This window comes from Lampetra planeri, chromosome 10 (genome assembly GCF_965212315.1).
Source record: "Lampetra planeri chromosome 10, kcLamPlan1.2.h2, whole genome shotgun sequence".
In the NCBI taxonomy this organism is placed as follows: Eukaryota; Metazoa; Chordata; class Hyperoartia; order Petromyzontiformes; family Petromyzontidae; genus Lampetra; species Lampetra planeri.
This window is the reverse complement of record NC_136116.1, coordinates 7,203,636-7,230,269: the sequence shown is the minus strand read 5'-3', so window position 1 is coordinate 7,230,269 and position 26,634 is coordinate 7,203,636. Positions and strand designations below refer to the sequence as shown.

Here is a 26,634-nt window from a genome sequence, read left to right as displayed (position 1 = left end):
ACGTAGCACCGCCCTCCACCCCCACAGCAATAGGTGTACTGGATTTCACTCTAATTGCTTGCACAGTATAGGGCCACAATTAGCCATCTATTATAATGCCACTGCCTATTACAGACTTCGTGGCTCATCCTGAAGGTATGTTTTCATTACAACCCAGACCGGCTTCTCCCTTGCAAGCAGATATGTTATTTCAATGAGCTCACTGCTGGTTAAAAGCATACACGCATATGCGCACACTCACGAGTATTACACGGGGACTTAAATCCTCGCTGGTCAAATGGAGTAGGCAACGTGAGCAGAAGACAAAGCCAGAGGTATTACTGGATGCGGTGCGCTGGGTTCATGTTCCCAACAGACCTGGATGAAATATACACAGCGTTGTAATTAAGCGGCACATTTAGAAGCACATTTGGCAGACAACTAAATTAAGTGATAGTTTATACAGAATTACGATGACGTAATAGTCAACTGCCTGCAGATGTTACCAGCAATTGCAAGGACCAAAACAATAAAATCAGAAGTGTTTATTTCCAAAAAAAGAGTCCGTGTTTATAATACATTTGTATAATTATCATTATTACTTTAAAATAAAATTGAGATATACGTCAAAGCAAAATATTGTACATTTACTTTGCAGCGCTTATCAAGAGAGAAACGTGAGTGCGTGTTTGCACGTGTGTGTGTGTGATGTTGCATTACATGGGTGTCAGGTTGGCATCAAACCCCCTTCAAGAAAATGGGATGCTTTAAGACATCGTTCTTGATGGATCTTGATGATCAAGGCATCGTGTACAGGCGACAATACTGCGATTTTTACTTCGTAAGAAAAACAAATTTCATCGGCGGCACCACCACTACCAGCAGACTTTTCCACCAGCAGTCAACGTATATGGGAGATGTACAGCCCTTGGCAATCCACTGCTAGATGAGGGTCCCCAAAATCCACGGGTGGTGGTGGGGGGGTCAATCAGATGCACAAAGTCTGTACAGCGGTCTCAGACGTGAGTCACTTACATTGTACACGTGTAGTCATGTAGTTAGTGCCCGTCTCCCAGAGGCTGTGAATTATTAAGGCAACCGACGGTGAATTTAAGACAAAGCGACACTTGTGTTTAGGGTCAGGTTTACAACACGAGACAATGTAGAGTCATGGACATTTCACTGGAATCTTGTTTACCCGACTTATTGGCCTCGCATTTCCCTGCATCATAAGAATAATTATATGTTATGGTTATTTTATGAAAACACAACGGACACATCACGTGTGTGTGTGTGTGTGGTTGCTTCCAAGCTTGGCCCAAGAGTTACAAAAGAACCAAGAAAAAATAAAAGAGTTAAATCAAGGGTCACGTTACAAAAATAAATAACTTATCTTCGAAAGCAGGTAATGCGATACGCACACAAAATTATGACTCTAAGCGAAGTCTATACCCACATTACACGGGAACAACTACTGTACTAAAAACCTTCTGCAGTCCAATCAAGTATGGGTTCAGTCCGTCCGTCGAGACTGCTTTAACGCGCGTATGATGTTTAGCAATATATAGGGCAAAACTAAAATGATTAAAAAAACACGTAATTTGAACGATGGGAGATATTTCATCGAGTCAATGTTGGGTGAATCAACCCAAAATATCCCTAAATTCGCCGCATGGAGAGTTAAAAAAACAAGTTAACAAATTCATCATCATTATCAATATCTGTACAAAATCTAAACGTTTCGGTTGTTTTTTGTTTGTTTTCCTTCTGTGTAGTTTAAGCGCGCTGTTTTAAACGAGAGAGAGAGAAAAAAAAGAGAGTTCTGGCTCTAGACCGCGGGTCACACCGTCGTCTCGCCGTGCGACTTATTGCTCAGTCTGCTGTAGAAGTTGCGCCACGACTGCAGGGTCTTGCCCGACCAGATCCAGAATCCCGACGTGATGCCCACGATGAGCGTCATCAGGTACTTGATCATGAAGACGGTGAAGTCCGGCTTCATGTTGGGGTAGTGTCCCTGCGGGCACTGGACGGCGAAGCTCTTGCACGTGTGGGCAACCCACGTCTTCTCCCACTGCGCGCGGAACGCCTGCTCGTAGAAGTAGCACGCGATCACGATGGTGGCGGGCACCGTGTAGAGCACGCTGAAGATGCCGATCCTCACCATCAACTTCTCCAGCTTCTCCGTCTTGGTGCCGTCGTGCTTCATGATGGTGCGGATGCGGAAGAGCGACACGAACCCGGCCAGCAGGAACGAGGTGCCGATGAAGAGGTAGACGAAGAGCGGCGCCAGCACGAATCCGCGCAGCGCGTCGATGCTGTTGAGGCCCACGAAGCAGACACCCGTGAGGACGTCGCCGTCGACCTGGCCCATGGCCAGGATGGTGATGGTCTTGATGGCCGGCACAGCCCACGCGGCCAGGTGGAAGTACTGCGAGTTGGCCTCGATCGCCTCGTGGCCCCACTTCATGCCGGCCGAGAGGAACCACGTGAGCGAGAGGATGACCCACCAGATGGAGCTGGCCATGCTGAAGAAGTAGAGCATCATGAAGAGGATGGTGCAGCCCTCCTTCTTGGTGCCCTGCACCACGGTGCTGTAGCCGTCCTCGGAGAACTTGTTGCAAACGATCTTCTCTTCGAAGAAGAAGCCCACGATGTAGGCAATCGACACCACGGCGTAGCAACCCGACAGGAAGATGATGGGCCTCTCCGGGTAGCGGAACCTCTCCATGTCCACCAGGTATGTGAGTACGGTGAAGAGCGTGGAGGCGCAGCACAGGATGGACCACACGCCAACCCACATGCGCGCGAACCACAGCTCGTCTGCGTCGAAGTACATCAGCCCGTTGGACTTGCTCGGCTCACACGGCGACCCGCATTCCTTCTTTCCCAGAAACTGGTAGTTGAGATAGCCGGGCACCCTGAGCACGGGGGGACAGGTCAACTGATAGCTCGACGAGTCGCCGCCACTGCCACCACCACCGATTCCGCCTCCAGATGATGGCCCACCGGGTCGGTAGTGCGGCGGCAGAGTGAAAGAGTCCCCGTGCGGAGGTGGGTGCGGGTCGGGAGGAGTCGGGTGGCCGCCCTTTTCGTCCGTGTGGTTCTGCCCCACGCAGATCTTCTCCGAGCCCTGCACGGGGAAGTTCTCGCAGCGAAGCCGCTCGGGCCACTGGAAACCAAACTTGTTCATGAGCGTCTCGCAGCCCTGGCGAGCCCTCTCGCACAGCGAGCGGCACGGCGGGATGGCCTCTTCCAGCACGGTGCACACGGGCGCGTACATGGAGCACAGGAAGAACTTGAGGTCGGGCGAGCACTGCACCTTGACGAGCGGGTAGAACTGGTGCACCTCGAGGCCCGCGTCCTCCTGGTTTGTGTGGCCCAGCAGGTTGGGCATGATGGTCTGGTTGTAGGCGATGTCCGTGCACAGCGGGATGGAGATGGGCTGGCAGAAGCCGTGCTCGGGCACAGAGATGCCCTTCTCGCCGTGCGCCTGCGCCTCCGCGCGTGGGCTCTGCGCTGCGAGAAGCGCGCAGCCCACGACGACGACGAGGAGGAGGTGGTGGTGGAGGTGGTGGTGGTGGTGGTGGAGGTTCCTGGCTGGGGACGGGAGCCCGCAGCGCTGCCTCGTCCGCGCCATGTGTCGAGGCGTCGTTCCTCCCCGCGTCACTCGCTCGCGCTGAAGCGCCGCGGTTGACTTCAGCTTCTTCTTCTTATTGTTGTCGACTTTTTATTTCGCCCTCCTCTCTTCGCGCACTCGCCCCACCCCCACTCCCCCTTGTTTCGCCGCACGCCGCTCAAACTTTTACAACAACAAAAGAAAACCTCACTAACCACGACGCCGCACAGACGGTAACAACGAACTCTATCCGGGCGACGATTCCGGCGATGGTGGAGGCGGCGGCGATGACGGCGTCGAAACAAAGGGACTAACTCGCTTTTAAACAACAACTCGGGAGGAGGTAGAAACGGCCCACTCGTCGTGTGGAGGAGAGGGAGACGGTATTGAGAAGAGGGGTGGGGGGGGAGATGCCTAGGAACTCACTGCGCTACTTGACGCAGGATAAGTTGCGCTCCCAGCCCTTTGTGCCGCGTTCGCGTCGCGCTCGCCGTTTCGAGGCGGCCCGCACTGAAATCTGATCGCGCAATGGATTGGGTTTGGTGGATGGGATGCAGCGAGAGGCGGAGGGGAGGGAGATGTGTGGGGGGTGGGTGGATGTGGGATGGGTGGGTGGAGGAGGGGGGCACTGGGATGTTGGGGGGGGGGGTCGAACGGGGAGCGCCTTCAAGCGGCGTGGCGATTATGGATGTAGCCAATGGGCGAACTGGCAGCTAATTCGTGCCAGATTTTCGCGGACCGAGCTCTGGCGATTGGTTGCAGCTGAGCGAGGTTTTTTTCTTCTCTCTCACTGTGAACGGAGCACCCCACCCCCGGGGGGGGGGGGGATCGGGTGGGATTGGCGCGTCCCGATAATTACGGAGTTACGCCGGCGCATAAACACGGCGCTCGGGCCCGGCCGTTTGGCTTTGTCGCTTTCCTCTGCGCGCGTCAAACTCAAAACAAGATTCCGAAGCCACGGCGTGTTGATGATGATCATGTGTAATGGTGATGATGAGCTGTATCCACAGAGCCTCAGCCCAGTCTCACAAGGTGCGCAAGAAGCGGTCCCTAGTGTTGCAGGAGAGTGCTGTAGCTTGTGGTGGTGTTTTTTTGGGCAAATTCCCGGACTTTTGCAGGCGGTAGGAAATCGCAGTCATTATCAGCCGTAATCATTCCACTTCTGCGTGAATGCCTCACCAAGGCGTCACCGTCTCTGAAGATGATGCGATGTAATAATCAACGGAACTGCTCGGCGTGTCCCTGCACAAGCCGCACTTACTTTACAAGTTTGAATGATGTCGTTAACCTGTGTTTGTTCTCTAACCCATGCGCCCCCCCTCCCCCGTCTCCCACAGCGGCAGGAGAAACTCCACGTGGCTCTCCACTCTTCTTGAATTCTGCTCGTCGCTTAGAGAGCGCACGAACGTTAAGCAAAATCGTTCATCAGCCGTACAAAGAAAATAATAAAACAGGCATAACGCCTTCTTCCCATGTTGCGTTCTCCACCTACACATTAAAAACTCTCTTTTACATCCCGTCAGCCTCACGATGATTTGGGAGTGCATGTTTCCAGCTGCATTGCTTTAACACAATCACACTCAGTACCGGTTTCGTCTCTATACGTGTAATCAGCAGAGCCGGGCTCTTTTGAACCAACGTCGGTGAACTGTTCCCGTGTGTAAAAAGGCGAGCGACTCCCAGCGAATTACCGTTGGTGGCTCCGGGTAGGGCATTGTTATTCGCAAAAGTCGCGTCTCCCTGCGCCTCCCCGCGTCTCATTTCAATAACAAAGACGACTCATCGTTATACCACGCGTGCCAATTTAAAGTTCTCATTGTATTTCGTTTACAGCTACTCACCAGCTATCGGTAAGCATTGACGGAGGAGGTTCGGCGGGAGGGGGGGATAAAGTAAACTAATCGCGATAGGGAACAGTCTATTTTAACCGTGCTACTTAAGACTTCACGGGGTCTGAGAGTATTGCTTGGGAAGATTGGCCAGTTATATGTATTTCTAGCACCTCCGATGAGCACCGGTGGCTAAGTACGGTGCGAAATAAGTTCAACATACATACATTAATATATATATAATTTGTGAACACGGGGGAATGATGTTTTCACTCTACGTAGGCGAATAGCTTACTTGACGTACTGCCTTCTATAAGCCGCCTTGTTACCATGTCGGTGGGTGTCCCGCGTACGCATTAGAAGTATACGTGACTACGTCAATTATGAATAATCTGAGTAATTATTTCACTGTGGATGAAGGCCTCCCCCGCGCCTTGCCGGTCATGGGGGCTGTGTGTCAAGAGAAGTGCTGCAAAACAACTCCCTACCTTCTCGTTGGTGCCGGGGCGGTAACGCTGTGGTGGGCAGTGCCGTGGGGGGAGGGCCAAATTCGATTGGCCAATCGCCTCATGGCGTTTGTAGCCACCACAGCGGCAAAAGAGGGCTATGGACGAGTGCGAGGGGCTGATAAACTCTCCACCTTCAAATAAATTACCACTAAACCACGAAAAATATATCAAACGAAGCTTGTGCCGGAGGCCCCGGGGGAACAGGCGTCTGTGACGTCTCCTGGCCAAACCCCATTTGGAGGAGCCAGGAGATTGAACCTTACCCTAGGTGTTCCTCCCGAAACAGCAAAAAGCCACTGCAGGTGACCACGTGTAATGTTCGAATGCTCACTGCGGAGGAGAGGCTGCCACTCCTCTGTCGGGAGATGGTCCGGTACCGCCTGAAATATCTGGATAATGTCCCATCGGCGAGCTCCTCGGGCAGGCAAGGCTGCATTGGCTGGGTCATGTAGCCCGCATGCTCAGCCACCGCATGCCTTAACAGCTTTTGTTCGGCCGGATAGAGGGGGCTAAACGGGCGCAGCACGGGATAGAGAAGAGATGGAGTGATGTGGTATAAGAGGACGTGGAGCTGAGTGGACTTGCCAATGACTGGTACCAGCGATGTCAAGATCGGCCTCTGTGGAGGAGGCTCGTGAAGGACGCTACTGGGCAGTTGGAGGCAGTCGCCCTCCAACAACAACGGAGGGCAGAGGAGCGACGCTCACAACAACGAGCGGAGCGGCGGGTGGCTAAAGCACAGTAAAAGTTGGCACAGTAGGGGGCACAGGTGGTGCATCGGCCAGTCATCTTAGTCGACCCGTGGCACCTGGGTCTGCCCCATGACCTCCTGCCAGCAGGCGTTCGACACCTCACGTGGCCTCAACTTGCACATAGCCTGGCACAAGCGCCGTGGTGACGTCACCGCCACTTAGTGACGAACGATGGTTGTTGTTGTTGTGACTATACCTCACGACGCTGGTCAATGCAGGTTACTGGAGGAGGTCGAGTGTCAATTCAGATATTCACGACTGAAGTTATCCATGGCCAGGAATAGAACTCAGATTCATTGTGCAGTGCACTAACCATTGCGGGGCGGCTCTATCACTCCAAGTCAATGACACCAACCTTTAATAATAAAATCGCTCTGCTTATCGACCGGAAAATCAAATCCAACGCTTAACTCCTGTAAAGTAAAAAAAGCATCGCACTTTTCTTACTGTTTATATTGAACTCATAGTGCCTGGGGTACTGTAGGATTCATATCACATTTCACTGTCAACTCGTGGCAGGCGTCAGGCACTCAGGTACCACTTAGGAGTCGCTACGAAATACATTCACGTACATTCTGTGCAGTTCCTCTGTGTATGGGCGGCGGGTTTTCTCCAGACACTTTGATTTCTGCGCACACGCAACTAAGAGACTCGTAAAAGTCCCATGACACCCCAAGCAGGGCTTTCCCAGGTTTAAATTTATATCTATCAAAAAAGAGTTTGAAAGATCAACCCGTACTGACCATCTTGGTGAAGTGTGGTCAATGGACTCCCATAACCTTCACGTGTTCATCCAGCAGTGGATTGACAAAGAACTGTGCATTCTTAGCATCTCCATCTCGTATGATATTGTGCAGTTTCAGCTGTAGTGATGTTTACGTCTAATCTCTAACCTACGTAACTTTTCCTATCTCATCCATTATCCTTAATTATGTTAACGATTGGCATTGTTTTCTTTTTTAGAAATCACAATGCGTGCAAGTAGCGATAAATATCCATACCCTTCGTTCATTAACAGCTGATCCACTAATTGAGAACCGCACTTAAACATACACGATGCGCAATTAGTTCCCTTAATGTGCTTCGCGTAATTGCTTTCGCGAGAAAAAACCAGCCGGAAAGATAAGCGTTTCAAAATCGTACTTAACCCAAAAGCAATCGAGTTCCACATCGCGTACAATTAATTGTATAAACATTTATCAGTAAAAAATCTGGCAGTGGCTTTCGAGTGTGCAGGCGGTGCAACTGCACAGGGGCTCACGGGTCGGGCTACGAAGCAGGGATTGAGGAGAAATTGCGGTTAAAAAGGGTAAATGCTTAGCCCTGCAATAACTTGCTCACGTCACTGCTGGCGGAATGGCCTCCGCTCGGTTGGTGGGAGTACCCACATTTTACACCACAACACACAAACCGCCGATCAACTAAATGTGGTGGACTAATTTATATTGCTCGGCGGACGGAGGCGGGGAGGCGAGGCAGACTGTAATAATATAGTAAATCTTGACTTAAAGCTTTCGTGACTGCATGAATTCATATTCTTTGGGTCTCTCTGTAAAGTCACATAGAGAGAACAATAAAATCATATTTTCTTTTATTTTTTTAAATAATATTTACTTTTATATATTTTTTTGTTCTATCTACGGGACTTTACCGAAAGACCCAAGGAATGTGAACAATAAAATAATTTTTACTTTCATTATTTTATTGTTCTATCTACGTGATTTTACCGAAAGACCCAGAGAATATGAATACGGTAAATGTTCCCAAATCAACTGTCGCTACGGGATTTCGACAGGGCGACCTCTGGATTACAAAGCCATTCTGCTAACCATGACAGCACGGCAGACAATGCCAGGTGGCTCAGCGATATCGCGAGTGACGTGCAGTCGGAAGTTTGCCTGCTAAGGTCATGACCCCGCTTGAGGGTTGACTGAAGCAATCATCCCTCCGGGGTCGCTAAAATTAGTGCCGATTTGTGGGGAATTCAGCGGTGGTTGTCCGATGGATAAACTCGGCCCCGCCAGAGGAATGTGTAATTTGTACCATTGGCTCCGGGGCTCTAAACACGATATTTTTAAGCACCAGTCAGATGCTCTTTTTGAGCAGCGCATAACTTTCGAGTAATTCTGCAGTCGTAACAGCAGCAACAGCAGCAGCAGCAGCGGTGAGTGATGACTATAGCAGTAATAATAACGGCAGTATAATAATACAATAACAGAGACGCCTTGTGCCGGGAGATGCCGTACAGTGTGTCAGTCAGTGAGGAAGGGCAGAGAGCCAAGCGCATTCCACGGCGCGCCTGTCATACCCGTCAGGCGACATTGCGTCCAGAGTGGCTCCGTCTGCCGCCTCCATGAGCCGCAAGACGAAGAAGAAGAAGCCGAAGACGCCACTCACCGCCGACGCATAGAGCCGGGCATTCATGCCGCGCGCACTTTTGCAATTCGGCCCACGTTTAATCTGGTCAATGTAACCCCCCCCCCTTCCTGCCCTTCCCCTCCAACATCGCCATCCCACTCACTCCTCTGTTTGCGTTTGTCAAGCATGGTTGTGTCTCGTAATTGCGTAATTTTAACCGCACTCAACACAATCGAGCTATTTGCGGGGTTTTTTTCCGGCGTGTGTGTGTGTGATTGTATGCGTCTTCTTTGTCTGGGCTGCGGTAGTGTAGTGGTTAGCCTACTGCACAACGAACCCGGCCATGCTGGTTTGATTCCTGCTCACGACCAAATAACAGTGGCGAATATTTTGGTCCCAAGTCCTGAGGCCTGCCCATAGGGCGACTCGGTATTAAAATGAGTACGTACCTGATACGGTGTATAAACATCACCACTCGGGAAACAAATGGGGCCGGACGTGATTCTGGACACGCCACCAAACCTTCCGTGTGTTGTGTTGGTCTTCATAGGTGTTCGCTCACAGCACTTTCCCCAACAGTTTGTATACGGGGGAACTTTGTTTTTTTGTGTGTATGGGTTAAATTGTAAGTTAACTATGTAAGTAAATGGGTCTACCGGTGAGCCTCGGACACTTCATGTGATGTCAAAGTGAACCTAGCCTGGCACAGGTAACCTGGTAACATCAGCACCACTTAGTGGCGAATGGTGGTTGTTGTTTTTATTGTGTCGGGAGTGGTGGCACAGCGGTTACCGCAATGCACGACAAACCAGGTGAGCCGACGAGTGAGTTTCATATTCATGGCTATAAATTGCATCAGTGGCAATTATTATATGGGCCTTTGCTGGAACCTTCCCTCGGTCGACTCAGCCTTACATGAGTACCACCCCATTTTGTACCATCCAGCCTTCGTAGGTGTTCTCTAACAGCATTTGCACATTTGACTATGTGTAGGGTTACTTAGGTGAACTTTGTCTTTGTATAAACAGAGTACAACTATAGTCAGTAGTGAAACTATGTAAGTTAGGGTAACACTGCACCAGACACACACGTATATTTTATATGCCCTCTTGTATACACTTAACTGTCTGGTTGTGAACAGTGCTCGCCAAGTCTTTAAAAAATGCAGGTCACACCGCAAACCCCATTAATGCGTTCACATATACTTTCCCTATATGCACCGTTTCTATAAAGCTGCTTTTACGGGGGTCGATCGAGTGAGTTTGTGAAGCAGAACGGAGTCTGGACGGCTCTCATTGAGGTCAAAATCTACACGACTCACAAACAAGGAAGCTTAACAGCAAATTAAAACAAATTTAACCACACAAAACCAACGCTTAGCATGCAGGTGTGAGCAGCGTAAAAAAATTGTATTTAATGAATGTGTCACATTTTCTAAATCTATATTTTATAAGCCACCAGTTTCTCCCAATCGCAACGATTGTAGTGTACAGATAAGTCGGTGATTTTGGGACATGTTGCATTCAAGTGTGGACGTCTTAAAGCCAGTGGGCATTGGATCAGGGCATTTACGTGATGCACACCGGGAGTATATTTGCTCTTCACAGTTACATCACGGCAAACTCGAGAAACAAACAGGCACAAACGAGGCAGCGCTGCACGTCTCACTCACTCGGCACGTTCCAGCACCAGTTTAAACAACAATAAAGTCACTTACACCCCAGCAGGAGAACAGACAAATCCTCACCTTTAAAATCAGCATGGTATAAACGTGCATATCACTGTCATTAATTAGCCATTCTCCTTCCACTTTATAGACGTAAATTTGGCCTTTTTCACGAACACCGAAACTAATAAAAACAAAAGTGAAAAAGGATGACCTGATCAACTTTTCGGAGGTGGAATCAGGGGAGGGGGTAATGGTGAGTGAGACAGCTGCTACTCATGGCTGCTTGGCTAGTTGATTGTTTTCAGTTAGTGAGGGGCACTCGACTAAATGGATGGTTTGGCCAGCTGGCTCGTGGTATGATCAGTGTGAGAGCTCGTACTCAACGGTTGGGTTCATTTCGTGTCCATCATAGAACATTATTCAGATCAACGACGACCAACTACACAGGCCCACGGGCAGCCAGTAATGGTGCTTGCATCATCAGCCTTGCACGGCTCCTCTAGCAGATGATACTGAAGCAGATGCGCAGGCATCGTCTGCCCTTCACCGCAGATGCAGTTCATTTTATGGTCGAGACGGTCCCACTTCCTGAGATTTTCTTTGCAGTAGCTGACACCAATACAGAGGCATTTTGATTTAAAGCTTTCGTGACTGCAGGGGATTCATATTCTTGGTTCTTTCTGTAAAGTCACGTGACTTTATCGAAAGAACCAAGAATATATATACGGAGGCAGTTAAGACATCACTAAAACGGCGCGTGGTTCTTGTCACCCTTGCTGCAAGAGTCTTTGCCACTCGCAGTCTCATCTTTGTGGCTGGTGATGTTCCGTTGCAGTTGTGTGTTCCACAGCTGTAGCCGCGCGTTGTTTCGGAAGTGATGAGCTGAGAGGGTTAGAGGCAGAGCTGGTTGGCTTGTGTGCATCGCCTCGTTGTCCTCCCCCAGCACCTCCGATTAGCACGGTGTCGGCTACGTACGGTGCGAAAGAAGGTCAACATACATACCTCAGGCAGCTTGTCACCTCTTCCCATTGCATCATCACGCCTTCTTCAATTTTCGCCTTTTTTGAGTCTGGTGTTTACAGTTCCCTGGTTCCAATCCCACGCCCTCAGTTATGATGAATCAACAGAGGCAATACGGTTGGGTTGAACCGCCCTCCTCGCTCCATGAAAAGTGGTATTGTGGTCTTATGAAACCTTCTATGGTGATAGAGTTAGTGCTTTACAATTTCAACAGTTTTGACCGCACACAAAAGAGTGCCTGTATAGCTTTATAGACTGTTGGGATGTGTGCTGTTAGCAGGTACCTATTAATGTCGGAATGGCACGTGACGGTGGTGGTACTGTAGCCAATACCACGGCTTTGTGCCTTTTGTTTCTCTATTGCTGATGTTTTACACACCTCATAGGAAATTCATTCATGGCTCAGCCAACCTAGAAGAAGCCCGGTACAAGCTCGGCTATTGCTTGCTACTTATATTATCCATGATGGGGAGTCAAAACACAAACACACACACACGATTGCTGTTTGTTGGTACAGTGAAAGTGTGCATTCGCCCACTGAATGCAATGGCCACGTGCGCACGTGCAGAGGTGCGCGTGAGTTTTGTTTGCCCCGTTCACTCACGTCCACGCGCCATGAGTTGGCAACGTGCGCGACTGGGGAGGCAGTCAAACTTGGTGCCTCGTGCTCGCGCGACTGGGGGGGGAGTGCCACCCAAGCACGTGGAGATGTTACATCGCCATCTTTGTGGAGGAGATGCAAATACGTCAATTTCCTGTCATTAAGCATGAACGTTTTTGAGGAAATTGAGGGATTTAAAAGATGCCTTACTGGAATTTTTAGTCGAGCTTTAGCTAGCGTCACAACTGACGGAGAGATGATATCAACGATCAGCTGAGTTCGTGATAGAGTAATGTTAACCCCGCTTGCTTGCCCATCGCCACATAAATCACCTCTTGTTGTAACAGCTCTCTCGCTGGTTCAGCAGTTCCACTGCTGGATTATTTTTTCCGCCTGAGGACGACCGCTTGTGTTGCGATGGAAACGTCCTGATATATAATTTTTTGTTTTATTTTTCTACCTACGTGACTTTACCGAAATAACCAAAGAGTATGGATTCCTGTAATCACGAAAGCTTCAAATCAAGCTAGGATGTTCATGGCCAAGTAATGTAGATAGATATTAAAAGGTAACATTTGCAAATGCGTCCTCTGCTTACGCAAAATGAAAATTTACAGCGTAATCTTCATCATCATCAAACATACAAATGGCTCGGAAACATTTTCACTGCATTGTAGAGGCACCAAATTCATATAACTTTAGAATTGAGATGAATCTTTCAAAAAGATGCCCAAAAAAAGTTTTTGCCAGCCATCACATGTATTGAAAATAACATTTTTTAAAGGTTTACTTTTAGTTCGCCTTTTGGTGAATAATAATGCCACTGTGGGCGATAAGAACATTCTGAATGCTATAAACTGCCATTTTTCAGAAGCAGGGAATGCATCTGTAAACAGCAGCTTATCTTTTACAGCACCTTCTTGCTGAGCTGTAATTATAATCGTGTTTAGGCCACGGGTAGTGACGTAGCCTCGTGGAAGCGCTGATTGCAGACGTTCACGGTTATTACTTGCGGGGAGTTATTCATCGTCATCATAATAATACACGCCATCTGCTTCACAGTTGACATTGGAGATCCCCTGACATAATTCGCGACAATAAGCCATCACGCGCCAAATTAGCCATCATTGAAAATCACCCGCAATGTACTCGCTTTGAGAAAAAAAAATACATAGACGTGGTCGACCTCTGTTTTTTAATTGAAGGAACCCCGTAACACGTGACTGCGCAGTTACAAAGCGTAAAAAAAAAACAAATAAGACATGTTCATTTCTAGATTTGAAGCTTTCGTGACTGCAAGGATTCATACTCTTTGGTTTTTTGGTAAAGTCACGTAAGTAAAACAATTAATAAAATAAAATAAATGAAAAAACTCAATTAAATCACGACGTTTCGGAGGCAACACAAGCCTCCCTCATCAGGTGTAAAAAGGCACAGCAAAATAACTGCATCTACAGTAAAAAGGCACAGCAAAATAACTGTAGCTACAGTTATTTTGCTGTGCCTTTTTTACACCTGATGAGGGAGGCTTGTGTTGCCTCCGAAACGTCGTGATTTAATTGAGTTGTTTTCATTTATTTTCATTTTTTTTATTGTTTTACCCACGTGACTTTACCGAAAAAAACAAAGAGTAAGAGATGTTCACTTGGATAGACATCAGCCCATGCAGTCACACGACAGCCTCCTCCTCCAGAAAGCACAGGGCATGCTGGCCGGCCCAGCGCGCCCTTTCTCACGACACAGGCGGGGACTGAAGAGTGGCCCCCTAAGTTTGTTGTCTTTCACCCACCCCTCCCCCGCACCTCCGATTAGTACGGTTGGCGACGTAGGGTGTGAACGAAGTTCAACATATAGTAGTAGGTTTTTACCCTTTAAACTGGTACAAAACTGACACCTTTAGTCAGTTTTGTACCAGTTTAAAGGGTAAAAACCTACTACTATATTTTGCCACTGGTAAAGGAGGTCTCATAGTGTAAATGCTTACCCCGAGCTCTCAATACTCTGATAGTGCACTGTTTTTGAGTTGTACGCCTTCTGGCGTCATCTGGTCCAACGCCAATGGAGACTAGGCTCTAAGGAAAACTGTCTCGGGTGTGGACCAATCAACTTCAAGGACAGTGCATATCATTATCATTATCAGAGTTGTTTCTTTTTGTTTGCATTTTGACTGCTTGTGTTGCGGTTATTGCAAACATGATGTCTTGTATAAAGGTGTCAGTTTTGTACCAGTTTAAAGGGTAAAAACCTATTACTATATTTTGCCACTGGTAAAGGAGGTCTCATAGTCTAAATAAGTTCAACATACATACAGACGAATGCCTCAGGTCACTCTTGCAAATGAGACTGTCCTGGTCTCTTTGCGTTCTTACCTGGTGAAAACAAAATAATAACTTAAAACTTCCAAAACTTCCCATTGCTCCTTTCGACTAAAGATAATTTAGTCACCAGGAAGTCTAAATCGCCTTCACATAGCGCAGTGATTCGAACTCAGTTGATCGTCGACGTCATATCTCAATAGCAATTGCATGTAGGCAACTGTTAAGTCGTTCAATCTCCTAAAACGTAGTGCCTGATGACTGACAATTAGTGATTATGCATTGCCTAACCAGGGTGGTGACATAAAACTACCCAAATTAGTACAAACTCATGTATATCGGATGTTTTAATCATGACCAACAATGCATAAAAACGTATATCTTATACAGGGGCCAATTAAATGCAAAACTTAAAGCAAACAGATTTTCAGAACGGATTTAGTGCTATAACTGTTAGTTCTACAGGATTATAAAACATTTTGGATGCAAGCCCATGCGGGACAGAAAGAGAGATGTTTCCTATCATTTCTCAAATTATGTTTCCTATCATTTCTCAAATTTCCTATGGCACCCACCTCAGCGTGATGTTCAAATACAGTATAAGTCAGTGAATCTGCCTGCCCTCTCTCTGTGCGCCGAAGAAGGGCCAACGCTTGATCCATTAGCAATGTGAATTTCGTTTTACTCACTTGGCAATGTTAAAGACAAATGCGATGGGGTTTTGTTTTTGATTGTGCTCCACCGCCATTTCATTTTCAGCAAGGGTCCTTCCAGCGTTGACCGTCAAAATTCCTCATCGACTCTCACTTCTCTTTGCGGACGGTGCCAGGAGACAGCGCGCCACATTTCGCCCAAAACCGCCCCTCGGCTTTCAGAGTGAATGCGCGTTACCCCGTAGCAGCAGCTCCGGGTTGTCATTGTTATGCGTGAAAGTAGCCCTGGCTGCGCCTCCCCGCGTCTCATTTCAATAACAAAAGGAGCCTCATCGTTATACCCCCCGTGCCAATTTAAAGTTGACATATTGTGTTGGGTTTACAGCTTCTCACCAGCCCCGGTGCAGCAATGGCCTGGGCTACTTAGTAAACTGCAGTTGCAAGATTTAACTGGGTTTCAAAACGTATTTTAAGTCGGAGAGCCTTTGTTTTGGCTGTGCTGTACAGCTCTCCGATGTGTTTGTGGTTTGTGTCGAAAGTTGTTCCACACAACATCCGATTAATTATTTTCTCCACGCGCTTGATGTGGGACTGGGGGGGCTTCGTCCATGCAGTTCATGTCGAAAAACACACCGTGCCATCTGAAAGTGTATCGGTAGAGCTATCTCACTTGGGATGGTTGGCCGGATTGTTTTTTGAGAATTGTGCACACAAGAGAATGATATTGAAATGTAATATACGTGCCAACAACCTACTTTCTCTACTGCCTTAAATACAGGTGGACATATCATGTGTTAGCACTGCACTGTCCATCTACCCCGCAGCATTACCAGAACATGTCACGACGTTAGTTATGGGTTTTCTATGAAAACACCATCAAATTGCAATAAATTTTGTACAGCATTGTAACATGTAAGCACGGAACCTTTATTCATATGTATAATAAATATCCTAGCGCCTGGGGTGTTGGAAGCTTCACGTCGTTTTTCACTGTCACTTGTGGCAGACTGCAAGTCGTTGGGTTGACAGGTACCACTTAAGGGTTGTTAAAAAATACAACCTTATTCGTGTGCAGTTCGATACTTTTCTTACAGTATGTGTGGGTTTTCTCCATACATTTAAGTCTTTGCAAAAACATACACATGTATAATAACAAATATCCCATCATCATCCCCAAGCAGGGTGTTCCAGAAAAGTTTCAAGACAACTACAACGACATGAGGCTTTCTTAGGCAGAGTGTTCAAATACAAATGCATTTCTAAGACAGCCACTCGCACACATAGACGCTGAACATGAATGGGAAAGATTGTGCATGAAATGACACTTGTGCCACCAATGTGATACACTGCGTGTTTACAAAGCTATATTTATATAACTTTTCCCGATAGAACCACTGATTGATTTCTGCGTTGTACAGCGGGTTGTTTGGCATGATGTCTGTCCGGTACAATCCGAAAACACGTTAGAGAGCCATGAAACACAACCATGAAAACCTCTGCAGTAGTATCAGTCATATCTGATTTCATTTTCCATTTACGATTACTGGTAAATAAAACTTATGCACTCCCGGTTAACTTTGCTTTGTTGTGCAGTTCAGACATTCGGCATTTGTCAGTGGTAGTTTGTTATTCTGTATACCTAAATAACTTTTCATATATTTCGATTTAAAGCTTTCGTGACCGCAGGGATTCATCTTCTTGGTTCTTTCGGTAAAGTCATGTAGAAGGGAAGTAATAAAATAATAAAAATAAAACATAATAAAATAATTCTCACGACGTTTCGGCCACAACGCAAGCAGCCGTCCTCAGGTGAAGACCAGGTCTGTCGGGGAGACATTCAGACGCTGTCTCCCCGACAGACCTGGTCTTGAGAATTATTTTATTATGTTTTATTTTTATTATTTTATTACTTCCCTTCTACGTGACTTTACCGAAAGAACCAAGAAGATGAACCTTTCTTATCTCATCCCTGAACCTTAACTGTGTTATGTTTGGTGTTGTCGTTTTTCCTGAAATCACAAAGCATGGAAGTAGCTACGAGTTCCCTTACTCCTTCGTTAATTGTCGAGACAGCCTCTGAGAAATGCACCAACAATGAAAGCGATGCGTAATCGGCTCTGTGATGTGCTCGTGTAGTTGCTCTCGCGAGATACAGGTCATTTATACAGCGAATAACTGTGTAATGCATGAATAATTGAAGAACAAGTGCGTGCTGCATTGTTTAAAATGAATTTATAAGATTAATTTCATGCCAGGTGAGAGCTCATTAAGTGTAGCAAATGTATCTTACAAGGGAGACCAGAATACCCAAGTGGTATATCCAAAATATTGACCAATAAAAAATATATGTACATACTTACCGCCCAGTAAAAGCCCCACAATCAACTCCGTTGTCAGTTGGTAAAACGTGACCAGGCTTCTGTTTCCGATATAAATGACTAAAATATTTATACATGTGGTCTCATTGGTACAAGACCTTCTGAATGTTATCTCTCTCTTATCCTGAAGCGTCAAGAGTGAAGCAGGAAGCCATACAAAGTCTCCAATGCTGCCCACGATAAATGCCCTCCAGGTCTTCATTAATCCTCTCTTTCTGTGGTGTGTTGGCAGTCTTTCCCACATTCTTGCTCCCCATAGTTTATACTCATAGACTTTCCTGGGCTGCCTTTAATCTGACTTTTTCAAACACTGTCCCAATCACCTCAATCTTCTCATCTCTTAGCCATTATCTATAATATCGAGTTCACACCGCGCTGATTTTCGATCGAGTTTGACACGAAGTCGATCCACTTTACTCCATCAGTACCTCCGAGTACTCTCGGCTTCCTCCGATCTGCTAACACCCCTTTGATGACTGGCGCCACGGTGTCGAGATCTCGCTCTGTATGCAGCAGAGGTGGGACAAAGTCATTGTTATGCAAGTCCAAGTCGAGTCGCAAGTCATCAAATTCATGACTCGAGTCTGACTCGAGTCCAAGTCACATGACTCGAGTCCACATCTCATAGGTGGGACAAAGTCATTGTTATGCAAGTCCAAGTCGAGTCGCAAGTCATCAAATTCATGACTCGAGTCTGACTCGAGTCCAAGTCACATGACTCGAGTCCACACCTCTGGTATGCAGGTCGTGGCTTAAATCCCGAACCTGTCACCTGTATATTTGGAGTTTGCGTGTTCGCGTGGATTTTTCTCCAGGTCCTCCGGGTTTTTCCCTCCACATTTAGAAACATGCGTTTACAGTCTTAGGCTGCTATACATTTCCACATGATGATAAGCCACTTCGTTGAGCTATAATTTGTGAAAGCCAGGTCGCTTCTGAAAAAAATAGCTATATAGCTCAGTGGGCCTTACCTGGTAAAGAATAAAGTTATAGTTAGAGAGACTTTCTACGCGGCCCTGAGTGAGGCTGCCATTGCCCTACTTTGATCGCACTCTCCCTGTGGTGTTGTCATTCACATCTCCACTTTCCTGAGCGCTACGCCTCTTGCGACGTCGTACACGACAACTCTTGACCTCTCTCTCTCTCTGCTGCCCCCGTGCATTCACTCAAATACCAAGGTACAGTGTTCCACCTCTTCAACTGTATCATCGTCACTGGCTGCTTTGAATAGTTCAAAAAGTCGCACGGGTAAAAAAATAGGTTGTTATACCCCACCCCCAACTTGCTGCTATGAGCATTAATATGCGGTTGACCTATGATATTCGAATCGTGAACAATCGATATACGTGAATGCATGGAGTTAAGCAAATGCAAAAATACAACTTTTGTGGCTTTAATTTGGCCAAGCGCATCGCGTTTTTAAGTCGACATTCAATTGCCATTTTTTTTTTTACAAAGCACCGAACTCGGTTTCAATAACAGCTGATCACCCCGTCGTGAAACGAATTTTTGATCGTAATTACGCAGTGATGGTAACAACACGAATAGTAGTAGTTAGAGTAACAACAGGAATGGTAGTAGAGTAATGAAGACGCGTTCTGCTGGGAAATGCCGTGCAGTGTCAGCGTGGAGTGGCAGAGAGCCAAGCGCATTCCACTGCGCGCTTGTCATCCCGATCAGCAGACTCGGCCCTATAAACGTCAAGGGACGATAATTCACCGACTACTGAAAAGTCATTCCCCGCCGGTTACACTGGGGGAGGAGGAGCAGTTTCTTTTGGGCAGAGCACGCTAGCCAACCAAACATTAGCCATACCCCGAACCAACTATCCAAAAACCCACGTGCCGACGCGAACCTTACCCCTAACCAGTTGGCCAACCAGTCACTAGTGCTGACTTGATTTATTGATCCAAACCCCACCTTTTTACAACGATTGCAGGTTCCTTCACTTTTATTTTGCTTTCTGTGGTGCGTGCATAGCGCCATCGGTGGCAAGCGATGTTTAAATCTCTCGAGTGTCCCTTGAGGTCTAAGCAGCACCTGGGCTGGTGTATGAACGCGAGCATTGGGGAGACAAAGGCAGGTGGGAGTCATTCTGGTGACAAAAACCCCCCTTGCGGGCAATTCCAGCCTTGATCGGTGTTAACTAAAATCACTGGCCCCAAAATTATGCATGGATATACAGTATGGAGGGATGTGATCCCGTGTAATGATCGTGAGAAATGTTTTTATAAAAATTCCAATATTAAAAAATAAAAGGCAGCAAATAGGTTTTTAAGTCGATAAAAGCTTCGGGATCTCGGCAGTAATTCTATAGTATCCGCTTCCGAGAATCAAAATGGATTCAACACGATGCCGATAACAAAATATGGAAAAAGATGACAACATCAAAACAACTTTCAGTCACATCTAAACTCATGAATACCCTTGCATTAACTTCCTCTACATGCACATATTTGTATCATGTGAAATATTGAGTTCTTAAAATTGTTTTTCAGAAAAAGTCCTGCATTGGAATGTTTGGCAATTCCATGAATGTCTCACATGTGGAAGGATATTGGAGTACCCAGAGAAACCCACGCATGCGAGGGTGTGATACTCAACACTGGCATCCCCTGGCCACCTCATAGCCCCATGTTGACAACAACAGGCAAGTTCTAGCAGGCGCCATTCCAAGTCTCCAACAGGCTTAATCCTCAAGTGTCTGAGAGCTGATGAAATTGGGTACATTTGCGATGTGCTCACAGACATAACCCCGTTTTTCCAAGGGGTCTATCGAGTGACTTTGAGAGAAATATCGTTTGGGTGACTCCATGAGGTCAACGTTTAAATGAGGACTCAAAATCGAGCACATTTTCACAGCCAATTTAAACAAACAGCAGCATGAAACGAGCCACGCTTGGCATGCAGGTGGGGGGGGGCAGTGTTTCAGAAAAAGTTTTGTTTATTTTCTTTCCATTCGTAAAGTGCATTTATAATTTTGACAGCCATCAATCTCTCCATATCGCCACAATTGTAGCCTACAGATAAGCCCACGATGTTTTGCGACATCTTGCACATAGGCGTCTTAGAGGCAGTGGGCACTGCTACAGGGCATTTGCGTGATGCACACCGGGAGTATATTTGCTCTTCACAGTTACATCACGGCAAACTCGAGAAACAAACAGGCACAAACGAGACAGCGCCGCACGTCTCACTCACTCGGCACGTTCCAGCACCAGTTTAAACAACAATAAAATCACTTCCACCCCAGCAGAAGAACGGACAAATCCTCACCACTTGTCAATTTAACGTCACCGTCAGCCATTCTCTATCCACTGCCGGGTGAAAATAAACCTCTAACCGTGTTGTTGCTGAGAACACCAAAACTTAAACATGAACAAGACGCGTTAGGGACAATGGCAATGCCCCAGAGTTAGCGCTAAGAGTCGTAGTATGGTAATTGGCAGCGTTATTCTTCATGGTTGATTGGCTGATTGGTTAGAGCTAGACGCAGAGGCTGGATGGCTAGTTGGTTAGTTAAGGAATCAGATCACATTTGATTGGTCAGTCTGCTCCACCCACAAATTGCTCAACCTCCACCCCATTGCCAATGCATGGCGTTTTCAGTTGTTGCCTGCTTTTCCTTTCCCGTGCTCACAGCGCCAGACACGAGCCCCAATGTCAACTCCCACGACCTTGGTTATGCCCATGCTGACGAGGCGAGCCAGTTGACCCTCGTTCCATTAAGCGTAGGTCGTTGTGTTCCTACGAAGCCTTGCAATTGTGCTGAAAATGCAACTAAATCTCCTGTACACACACACAGACCGTGGGGAAAGTTCTGGCACCTATTAAGGCTGGCACAGCATGTGACACGTGGGGGATGGTGGCCAGCACCGTGCCTGACAGCTTTGTCTATCCACTGTTGATGTTGAAACATCTCACCAGCTAATCATTAAATGCCGACTTGACATACAGAAAGTCCAGCACTGTGCTCATAATATCCTTACAACTCCTTTTCGCGTACATTTGTCAACGAGCTCACAAGGCCATGCCCACATAAGGCCAAGGCTCAGCTGAGCAGGTTGGGTGCTGAGGCCCCCAGTGCGTGGTGCAAGGGTTGTGTGTGCCCTACCGGGGTCAGTCACGTGCTGCGACCCTGTCAGCTGATCCCTCGGGCCAACGGACTCGCCCTGAGAATCAAGGTCGTCCGTAAGCTCAGCGCTGTTTTACGTCGGTCAGCTCGATAGGATATCTGATGAAGATTATCTTTGTAGTTGAATGTCAATTTTAAAGAAGAAAAAAATGCGGACAGCTGTGCCAGTTGTGTTTCCCCCCCTCCCCCCCCCCTTGCAAGTTTGCATCAGTCAATACAGACTTGAGCGGCAGGCGAAATTATTGGCAGACGGGAGGGAAACAAAAAAACAAACATTCAATATCAGTGGCAATAACCGACAACCAAAAAGGACAAGTGGTTTAATTTGGGTTTATAATCAAACATAAACAAATCAGAATAATACAAAATTAAACTGTTACATAGGACACAAAAACATTACTGTGGCACGATCAGGGGCATATTTCATATAGTTCCCCAAAATTGACGTATTCGTTATAATTATATATATAACTATATATGTACAAAACAATAATATCTATATTCATCATGTTAACAAATTAAACAGTTTGCAGCAAGTGATAACACCTTAAAAACATTGCTTTCCACCTTTCACACTGCACGCAGCACATTGTGATTCTCACAGGTAAACAGCCACACATTACCAAATTTGTGCAGGCGGTGCAATGAGGTGAAAATTGATTTTTGAAACGAAATATCACGCGATCGTCGGAATGACTCCGTGTGTTACAATTAGAGCAAGCCATCACCTGAGCGGCTTTTTTTTCTTCTTTGCTGCAGGTGTTGCTAATTACATTTTGCCAGTGTGACAACTTGTTCTGCGATGGTAATACAACTGCTGTGAAATTTGAAATTACACCCAATGTCACCCAGGAGATAAAACTCCTGCAAAACGCTGATGTTTTGAACTTTCGTCCCTGATGCCCACCTGCGGTGAATTTTTCACACGATCCAATTTTCTGTTTTGGCACACAAACCAGGTGTAAATTGATACGTGACTTTGGTAATGTACATATTGCACAGGCCTGCCATGTTTCAGACGACGTAAGCTCGATTCAGGATAGGTCACATAGGCTAAAGTTCATATATCACAGCTGTCACGTGTTGTAATGTACGCGTAATGTCATGAACACGTCCCTGGCCATCGTTAATTCGAGTGAGCATACACTGTGCATATAAATTCACACAGATTTTTTAAAATGAAAAATGAAACTGGAATGATTCCAAAAGCCACAAATGCTCTTACAGCTATAAATAATACCCCTAATTTGCAACAGGCTCCACGTTGGCTTGCAATGTTATCGATCCATTGCCATGATTTTAAAGGTGGGGGGGGGGGGATTTTATCTCCGAAAATAGCACCCAGTCGAGTGCATTGTAGCGAGCAAGGAGAATAAACGTCGCGGTGGGATGAGAGGCTGGGATGGCGTAGAAAAAGATGGCAGTCTTTGGGCCAGGTGCGTTACACATCCCATCTGTGTCCATCCCAGTTTCATATCTCAGGCGCACTGGCCGGAACCAAACCAACTCTACCTTGTGATGATGACCTTCTTGAAACATAATTATTTAATGTGAACATAAATAGAGAGTGAGAGTAAGTACGTTATACAGAAAGAAAGAAAAACATTAAAATTTAAATGTAAAAAAAGAGATAATACTGTGTACATGGTTATCGAACCATCGATGTGGATGTGTGCATTTGTGTGTCAATAATAATTGTACAAAAATATCGTACTGTAAATTTTAGTGTGCAATTTTAAATGTGGCCTGTCATTTGGCCAAAATGGCTTTACTGTAATGTATGATGGCATAGGCCAGGTCATACAGGCAGGGCTTCTATCTCTGAGATACAAAAAGCTGGGTCATATCATGGGACATAATCTCAGAATACTTGAAAAGGGGAAAACTATAAAAACATTGATGACCCTGGGAAAAGCATAACAGCTGACAACCATACATACAGGATGAAACATCCTCCTTCACACTCAAGATTCTCAACCAGTGCTGCTCTTTAACCTGGACATGGCCTCCCACATCGACCAATTAACACAAGGGTGGGTGCCCTTTCCTTACGCTGGGCTAAAAACTACTTTAGGTTACTTTTCGGCAGGCCACACATTAACACACCGTTGGGGTAACCAAATAATTATAATAATAATGCGAAGAGTAACAAGCACGTCGACCGAGTATGATGAAGCAATCGCATTGACAGCAGTGACAAGAGCATGGCGCTGAAATGAGAAATACAGCTTTTCCAGGTCAAAAACAACCACGGTTACGAATTAGTGCAGCCGAGATGTTTGCAGGGATGGATAAATACATTGTTTTAAAGTCACAGGGCTCGTGTGGCCCCTGGGTCGTATTAAATGAAGTCATGGGCCGAAATGGCCCAAAGGCCCTGGGGATTCCCCACTCCTCAATTATACACTGGTCAACAAAAAAAAAATTCTGGCCTGGACTTTTGCAGCTGTTTTAGACTAATTTCAGGGTGCTGATTCCAAATCTGATCTCAGATTTGCTCTATCACATCTAATTTTTATTCTATCGGCATCCCCCATTTTCATTGATTTTACCCGAAATTAACTCTGTCACTTATGATTGCAAGTTGTTGCGAGTCAGTGACTGCTTTAGTGTTAAAATATGGTGTTGTATTTTTAGGATAACATATGCTTATAATATCATTTTATGTAGATATCCACATTTATTTAATATTTTTCTTCTGCAGTTTTATTGAAAATGAAATATTTGATATCTCAAAAACCTGATGTGATAGACAAAAACTGATGCCAGATTTGGAATCAGCACCCCAAAATTACCTTAAAACAGTTGGAATACCTTATGCCAGAAAAAGTGTGTTGACCAGTGTTATCATTGTAGTTCGTAATCGCCATTCCGTTAATTTGTATTACCAATATTATAATGTGCATACAACGAAAGTAAACTGATAAAGGATGTTGGAGGGGAGGTGTGTAGAGCAGTGTCTGAGAGCTTATGCTTCTCGTGAAACAAATACTTGGGTTGCATTGAGTGCTGTCATGTTGCAAGCTTCCATCGTGCACATTTATTTACATTTTATTGAATCTGGTGGCTGAATAAAGGGGAGTTGCAAATCAACTCCTACAGAACAAAATAACATTCTGGATTCCTGTTACAAATCGAATGGCCTAATGAACGCTGCTTTGCCAAATATAGGTGCGTAGTACCGAATATGCAGACAATTATGCAGACATTTCTCAGTGTGCATCCATTCAGAGATGCTCTCAAAAAAGTGATTACATTCCGATGAATGTTCAGTTTGTGCCACGTGTTCTTGAGCATGATGTTCGTTGGATATACCCTTCCACATGCCCGGAGCTTCTGTTCCATGACTGAAGAAGCTCACAGCACATGGAACGAAATATCGGACATGGTACTGAACAACTCGAAAACACACCAGAGAGCTATCCAGCACGACAGCCAAAAAGCCACGCAGTAATAACAAAAAATATTCTCGAGGGTAACGAAATGGGACAAAAGTTAAATCGAACATATTCATGTCGAGCGTACATAGTTCTGTTCTCTATGAGCCCTGACGAGATATGTCAGACTTCTTTGTATTTTTTGAGTCAACAAAAATATTGCGCGATTCTGTACATAAGCATCCATTTACAGAAACGTTTATGGGGCAGGCCGTGATGTTCTCACGCATGCGTCCGTTGATATTTTTGGTTGACATTTAGGTAAGGCAAAAATATCCCTTTCATAACAACTTTTTGTACCGAAAAGAACTAGATTCTTTTTTTTCACAAAAAAATGTTGGTTGCCCAAATAACACATCTCTTGGTGCTCATTTTATTAAAATATATTGCGTTTCTTGAGAAGTGAGGTGCTTTCAGCTTCAATACTTGCACGGATGCAACGGGGGTCGTGGGAGGGCTGATTCACCACCACGTGTTACTGAAGGGGAGCTTTTCACTTTCCAGCCGGCACCATTTTTGCACAGCTCCTTGCTGCTGAAATGAAAACAAAATGCAAACAATCCTCAAGTTGAGCACCATGGCAAGACAAGCTATTCCAGCATTTATACACGTGCAGCTCTTTATCACTCCACTGCTAGATGAGGGACACACCGTGCCAACAGTGCCGGATTAAGCTAGTGCAGGGCCTGTAGCATATGTTATAAAGGGGCCATAAATAAATCAATAAAACACGTTACATTTAAACACATACATTTTTTACTTGCATAGTAAAGTAATTGTATTTTTTATAGGCTATACAGCCAGATAATATGACAAATCGCTAACCTTAAACACCCAGTCACTTATAAAAGTTGAAGGCAGTATAGTACTATAGTAATAGAGCAAGTGCAGAATCACTGAGCCGGAATTGATAGCTTGAAAGCATTTAGTGTGGGGCCCTTGAATGTCCGGGGCTCGTAGCATATGTAGCTACTTTTGCTAATAGGATAATTCGGCACTGCGTGCCAATGATGGAAGTTGTTTTATGAAACGTCACCAAGGCGATCGTCGGTGTGGGTTGGTGAAGGTGGGGATAATAATGTGGGAGCATAAAAGTGCAGTACAACTATGGACTTTGCTGCGCAGCCCACAATATCAGCAGCTTATGATAGCCCATCCAAGCAATGTCCCGGCTCAACTCTGCTTAGCTTGAGATTTAACAAGATTCATTGTGATGTGGTCATTGGCATTTTACTATTTTCATACACACACAAAAACCTATTATGGGGAGGGGTTTAAATATATTGTTCAAACACAAACCCAATATACAATTTTGCCCGGACAATTGCTCAACACGTTATCTCTTAAACAAATCACATCGAGGGTGTGTGGGGGGCGGAGGAC

At 46.0% G+C, this 26,634-nt stretch overlaps 2 protein-coding genes across 3 annotated transcripts in view; both read right to left on the bottom strand.

Moving 5' to 3' along the window:
- Nucleotides 1–509: 509 nt before the first annotated feature.
- Nucleotides 510–4,170, bottom strand: LOC144720946 (frizzled-2-like). The gene has a single exon (XM_078598138.1). It carries the CDS (start codon nucleotides 3,614–3,616, stop codon nucleotides 1,820–1,822), a length of 1,797 nt encoding a protein of 598 aa, XP_078454264.1. The 5' UTR covers nucleotides 3,617–4,170; the 3' UTR covers nucleotides 510–1,819.
- Nucleotides 4,171–22,118: 17,948 nt separating this feature from the next.
- Nucleotides 22,119–26,634, bottom strand: part of LOC144720944 (cyclin-dependent kinase 14-like) — a 122,356-nt gene continuing 117,840 nt past the window's right edge. Inside the window, exon 16 of one of the 2 annotated variants that reach the window (XM_078598135.1) lies at nucleotides 22,119–25,785. The gene's annotated coding sequence lies outside the window, so the exon portion shown is untranslated. The remainder of the gene's footprint in view (nucleotides 25,786–26,634) is intronic. The other variant, XM_078598136.1, reaches the window with a different exon arrangement.